The following is a 6384-nucleotide window of genomic DNA, read 5'->3' as shown; positions in this document are numbered from 1 at the left end:
CCCATAAATACAGTGGTTGCCATATAAGCTGAGGGTCCCCGTAACCCACAGCGAGCCACAGTTTTTTCTGTGATTTTTATGTGACTTAACATCTCTGGGCTCTTCGAAAGAAAAAAGCAGAGATTTTAGAAAGCTTTCAAACCTGTGAAACGAAAAGTAGAGTAATCCCTCACACGAGGAGAGTTTCTTTTTAAAAAATGTTTTATGACAGAAAAAAAAAAACACCCCGAGAGTATACAGTCGAAATCAAAAACATTTCCTGTTTAACTATTCAAAGGCAACATGTGACCTACGTAACAAGGAGAAATTTCCATTAAAAAGAAAAACAAAAGTAAGGTTATCCTCAAAAATGCTCATGTTTTCTTACTTGTAGGTCTGAAGGAGCCTAGTTTTTAAAATACATTTAACAAACACGACACAGCCCATTCAGGGTTGATTTGAGTTCACAAAATAATTTTATTATATGTAAGAAAGCATACAGGCAATAAAAGGAAGAAACATTCACAATGCATAAATAACACGGACCTGATGCAGGAGATACTTTTCAGTCAATTTATTTCTTGTGACCCATGTCATCTAAATGTTAAGTAAATTGCTTGTCAACAATACTCTGTAAACATTTCAAAGAAATCCTCTTGAAACGCCCCACGTGAATGAGTATCTGGCAAGAGAGACTCTATACTGATACTTTATACAGTTGAGATGATGAGATAGGAACTTGATTCTGAAGCACAGAGAAGGAGCTAGCATTTGTCAAGAGATACTGATGGCTTTGGGGCACTTAACACACCCACCCAGAAGGGGTCTCCTGTTTTTTCCACCCAGAGAAGTGTCTAACTCGAGGATGATAATGAGGCACTATTCGTTAGTTAGTACACTATTAACATCTAGACTAGGAAAAAAAAAAATCAATTCTAATTTCAGATTAAAGCACTACAAAAAGTCACCCCACTGAGTGGTGCGCTTTGACCTGGTAAGACAGAAATGCAGGATTTGACCTTTGTCCATTGGTGCGACTGTTGTCACGCGAGAGTTAAGGAAACCTACTGTCTTCACTACACATGTTTAACCAGGACAGCAATTTGTTTGGTTCGGAAAAGCTATCCGACATGGAAATGAGAAAAGACACAGAGGGCCAATTATTTTACATAAATACAAAGTGGCACATACTTTTTATTACCAACTAAGCTCATGAGTTTCAAGTCAGGTTCTTCTTAAGCTGGCTTTTATGAAAGATATTTACAGAACTGCAAATCTTTCTCCTGGGAAAGTCTCTGTCATTAAAAAACATTTGAACACAGTAGTAGCTATGCCTTTTTAAGTTCTTCAGAATCTTTCCAGAAAAACATCCACGGCATTTGTCAATTCTCCCCTCTTATTTATTTATGCCCATGAACTTTAAGGAATTATCACAACTTCATCTCCTATCAGTCTTTGCTGTGTTGCCGGAGGTGATACACGGGCATTTAGCATCTCAGAGAGTTTGTGTGTTTATTTCACTGGCCAATAAGGTACTACTTAGATGGACGAACAAGGTCTCAGATAACTCATAAGTTTATCCTATGACATATGATAAATATAGATTTATTGTAATAAATTAAAAATACCCACATAATACAATAAATAAATAAAACCAGTATCAACAAAGCATCTCTCAAGTCTGGAAAAAAAAATCCCATTCCTACTGTAAGGCTTAATTATGTTTCAGAAATAATTTATGAAGGCATGCACCTACCTTTACAATCGGAAAACTTTGCTTGGACATCTGTTAGCACCTGTTTGTACACAGCAAACTCAACCCTTCTCATGTCCTTCCGTCCTGGAAAGGATTAATTTTCTAAATCGATGCCGTTCACTGTTGATTCTTTGCCCTATATTTTAAGTCCTAAGATAAGAACCAGTTTCTAAAAATAACTTTGGAGCCAAAGACATGTCCCTGTGAACGTTCACTTCACATATGTCCCTCTTTGATTCACTACGAACAACACAGAAAACACACTGGAATGTATTTTAAAACGTAGTTAGTTGTGTGTTGAGGGAAAGCAGCAGAGGGGGGCTTGCCTGACGTCTCAGGGCCTCACTGCACCTTAGTTTCCTAACAACGAGCCACCGAAAGTCTCCTCCGGCTTTTGGGGTGAGCCTGTCTGGCAGGATTCATCTCAGAGCTCAGGTCGGATGCTGTCCATTTTGTGTGATGGGCTGAATCTTCTCTAGAGAGACATCAGTGTCATAGTCCAATATGACAGACAGGGCCGGGGACAGCTTCTCCAAGGGTCTGGCCGTTCCACACGCCTCCTCCTTCTTCAGGTCCTGGGAGGAGCCCACCGCATGTGGGATCAGATAAACCAGATTGCAGTCCTTGGAAATGGAGCCTCGAGGCTCGTGATGGCTGGAAAACACCACAGCCCCATTGTTATTGATGCTAACCGTCTCTATGGCATTATTCGTGGTAGGGCAAAGTCTGTAGCATCCTAAGAGAGTTGAAAATGCCTTGCGAAAATCAGCATTAAAGGCATAAATGATGGGGTTCAAGGAGGAATTGGCCCACCCAAACCACACAAACACGTCGAAGGTGATGGAATCGATGCAGAAGGGCTTGGTCTCCCCAGACCCACAGAAGGGCACCATGCAGTTCAAGATGAAGAAAGGCAGCCAGCAGCACACAAACACCCCCATGATCACCGACAGGGTCTTCAGAACTTTAGTCTCTCTTTTGAAGGACATCTTAAAGGAGCTTTCTGGCTGAGAACACTCCGCGGGGTTTCCATTACCTGTAGTGGTCTGGCAATTCTTGGCATGGACGGCTGCCCTCTCCAGGGCCGAGATGCGCCGTATTTGTTTCTGGGCGATCCTATAGATCCTGGTGTAGGTGACAATCATGATGGCCACGGGGATATAGAAGCTTATCAGGGAGGACGAAATGGCGTATGTCCTGCTTAAGCTGGAATCACAGTTGTCCATGGTCTCACCTAGGGAAGTGGCATTCCCATCGGAGGGGCTTGTGGGTTTGGCCTTGTGCCAGCTGAGTTGCACTGGGATGAAGGAGATGAGTACCGACAAGGTCCATGCCACGCCGATCAGAATGAAGGCTGCCTTGGGGGTCATCTTCCTCTCATACCGGAAGGGGCTGGAGATGGCCCAATACCTGTCCACGCTGATCACACAGAGGTTGAGGATGGACGCAGTGGAGCACATGATGTCAAAGGCCACCCAGATGTTACAGAAGGACCCAAAGGGCCAGAAGCCAGCGATCTCCGCCACTGCTTTCCAGGGCATGACCAAAACAGCCACCAAGAGATCCGATACGGCCAAGGAGATGACAAAGAAGTTGGTCACCTTGGACCGCAGGTGTCGGAATCTGATGACAGCCGCACAGACCAGCGTGTTCCCCAGGAGCGTGGACAGGATGAGCAGAGACAGGAAACAGGCTGTAAGGATGCGGAAGGAGAAGTCTCTCTCCACCACCAGCCCAGCCCCGTCCATGGTAGAGGTGTTCAGAGTCCTCATCTTGCTGAGGGGGTGCACGCGGGGGGCTCTGACACCCTCCAGTTCCTAAGCAGGGATGAGAGGTCACTCAAACCTGCAGTTCTCACCCACTGGGCGGCCCCTCGCACAGCCCCACCGGCTCCCGGGGCCACAGGACCTCACCAGCATCCCATCAGAGGGCTGCAACAATCGCGGGGCAGGAGCCTACCCTTGGCCACCCAAGTCAGCCCCTTGGAAGGTCCTCCCTGCTCTCTAGAACTGTCTTCTGACTCCCTTGCTCCAGGTCACTGTTGCATTCACCAGCTGACCCTTCAGTTCCCAGTGGAAAGCACTGGCTTTTTAGCATATTCTAGGCTATCAATCCGGAGATTCCCAGGCCTCTGCGGATCTAGTCAATCGTGGTCACATTTTGGGGCGGTTGCCTCTCTGGTGGTGACAGAATTCTCCCCTCTCTGAGGTGCAGCTGAAAATACACGCCTCACTCCTCCAAGTCCCTGGCTCCACAGCAGCCCTCCATACGCCCTAGAAAGCAAAAAGAAGGCAAAGGTCGTTCGCCAAGCCTTGAGCAGATCGCAGCTTTACCCACATCAACCCCAATTCAACGCCGGGCGAGCCACCTACCTTGCCTCGAGGTTGTGTCTCTCAAAAGCCCCCTGAGCTCCGAAAGCGGGCTTCGCTAGGCGCCGCAGCACCACAACGCCCAGGAGGCGCGCCGGAGTCCTGCCCGGCGCGCGCAGCCGGGGTCTGGCTCCTGATGCGCAAAAATCGCGGGGCAGGTTCGGAAAATGATCCCGGGCCAGGTCCCCCAGAGCCGGCGCTGCCCTACCTCTCCAGCGGCCAGAGATTGTTCAAGCCAATGACACCCGGGAAAAGGGCTCCCGGGCGTTCAGCTCCTCCTCGAGAGAGGGCACCTCCAAGACTAGTCACTTGGGCAGCTTCTCTTCCTCGCTGCCTTTCCCCCGGGGCCGAGCGCCCGGGCGCCCCTTGGGTGGCCTCCGGCCCCTCGGGGCAGGGCTCTGCGCCTCTCCACCGCACTGTCCGCTACCTCCCGGGAGCCCGTGGGAACACCAGGCGAAGAGAGCCCAGCTGGCACCGGAGGGCGCACGGGCCAGCCGGGTTCCCGCGGGGCACAGCCCACCCCGCCCCCGCGTCCCCTCCCCTGCCCTGGAGGCGGGCTTCGCTTGACAGGCAGAGTTGCGGGCGACAGCCTGCACGTGGTTCCCCGGGTGATGTCGCGGGCGAAACGGGGTGGGGAACGCCCAGGTGAGCGCTCGCACGCCCTGGATTACCCGCCAACCCCCGGACCCCCGGACCCCCGAAGAGCATGCGACAGGGCCCGCGAGAGAGATCCCTGTGTTAGAACCTCAAGTAAGCCCGAGTCTCCAAAAAGCGCAGCTCGGCCGGACACCCACCGGGCACGACCCCAAGCCCTTCCCAAAGACCGACGCAAGCAGGGACCCTGCCCACTCTCCCACGCATACCAAGCCCTGCAACAGCCCGCGTCCGTCCGACCTGCGTCTCCAAGTGTCCCCCAACTAGGGTGAGGGGTGCCCCGCCGGCGCCTGCACTCACCGTTCCGAGAGGGTTCCGCGCAGCGGCGCGCCTGGCAGGCGCGCGCCGCTGCGCCCCGAGGGCGCTCACTTCAAGCTCCGCCCGGGCGGCGGGCGCGTCGCGGGCTGCGGTCAACGCCGGACTGCAGCCTGCGCCCCGCGCCGGGCGAGCGCCCCAGCCCCAGCGCCACGAGCTCAGCGGGCCCGGGGCGCCCTCTGCCGGCGGCGGCGGCGGCAACCCAAGGCCCGGCTGCGCCCTCGCAGGTACAGAGCTCACCCGCCCCGGCTCCCTCCCGGATTCGCGCGGGACCCGCACTTCCTCGACCAGCACTGCCGGAATCTGGAAAAGGGGATGCGCAATATCCCTCACTCAGGGTTCATTGGGCTTCAGACACCCCTAAAAATTCATAAGGGTGAAAAATTCCTTTTGCTGGAGCTGCATTCACTGAATGGATATATTCTCCTGAGCACTCATTAGGTGCCAAGAGCAGGGGCGATAGATAGGGTTAGCAAGATGCAAGCCTTATTCTCAAGGAGACCAGAGAGAACTGGCATTGGCTGAGCAGCCTCTGTGTCCCGGGCGCCCGCCTTCTGTTGTTCGCCCCTTAAAACAATCCCTCCTCATAGGCCCGCTCACCTCCACTTTGCCCAAATGGAAAATGGGGTTCAGAAAGGTGTTCAAAGTCACAGGGCTAGGGAAGGTGCTGGCTGCCTGACTCCCGCCTGCGTGTTCTTTTCACTTACGCGTCACTGCCGGTATACGGGGGAGCTCCGGGTCGAGTGCCGGAGCTAACAAGCTAAATAAGTAATTACCCACAGGTCTAAAATAGGGCACAGGATGGAGGCAACAGGGCCTACCGGAGAAGGATCTCCCCAGCTTCTTCCCAGCTGCCCTGGACTATGCCTCACAGGTCAGACTTCGAGCTAATCGTACATAAATGGCGCTATCGTCATGCCTTCCTGTGCAGGGGGTATGCATGCCAGACCGTCTGGCCTCCCGCCCTTACCCTGCCACTGCTGGCTGTGTGTGCTCTCTTTTTTCCCCAAGCTTGGACTCTTCCTCTTTAAAACGGTGATGACAGAGCAGGATGGTTCTAAGTATTAAATGAGATGATATTTACAGAGGGCTTGGTCCTGAGCCTCCTTGCTGTTCAGTCCTCCAGGGCAGAAATCCCTGAGGGCTCATTAGAAAACCAACAGCCTTAGGGGCGCCTGGGTCGCACAGTCGGTTAAGCGTCCGACTTCAGCCAGGTCACGATCTCGGGGTCCAGGAGTTCGAGCCCCGCGTCAGGCTCTGGGCTGATGGCTCAGAGCCTGGAGCCTGTTTCCGATTCTGTGTCTCCCTCTC

General features: G+C 52.4%; 1 protein-coding gene across 2 annotated transcripts; it reads right to left on the bottom strand.

The window, feature by feature from the left end:
• Positions 1-432: 432 nt before the first annotated feature.
• DRD1 (dopamine receptor D1) lies at positions 433-5179 on the bottom strand. Of its 2 annotated transcripts, none has more exons than XM_043595618.1 (2): positions 5059-5179; positions 433-4008 (listed from the first exon to the last, which is right to left on the bottom strand). In XM_043595618.1, exon 2 carries the CDS (start codon positions 3505-3507, stop codon positions 2167-2169), a length of 1341 nt encoding a protein of 446 aa, XP_043451553.1. In that variant the 5' UTR covers positions 3508-4008; positions 5059-5179; the 3' UTR covers positions 433-2166. The 2 variants fall into 2 exon arrangements, with proteins under 2 accessions (XP_043451553.1, XP_043451561.1); XM_043595626.1 differs by lacking the exon at positions 5059-5179 and adding an exon at positions 4108-4599.
• Positions 5180-6384: the final 1205 nt, after the last annotated feature.

The sequence above is a fragment of the Prionailurus bengalensis genome, chromosome A1 (genome assembly GCF_016509475.1).
Source record: "Prionailurus bengalensis isolate Pbe53 chromosome A1, Fcat_Pben_1.1_paternal_pri, whole genome shotgun sequence".
Taxonomy (NCBI): domain Eukaryota; kingdom Metazoa; phylum Chordata; class Mammalia; order Carnivora; family Felidae; genus Prionailurus; species Prionailurus bengalensis.
The sequence above is the reverse complement of the archived record's forward strand: the minus strand, read 5'-3'. Positions and strand labels throughout refer to the sequence as shown.

Excerpts from the sequence above, each read along its gene's own strand:
- DRD1 (XM_043595618.1), bottom strand. The coding sequence starts at position 3,507 with ATGAGGACTCTGAACACCTCTACCATGGACGGGGCTGGGCTGGTGGTG.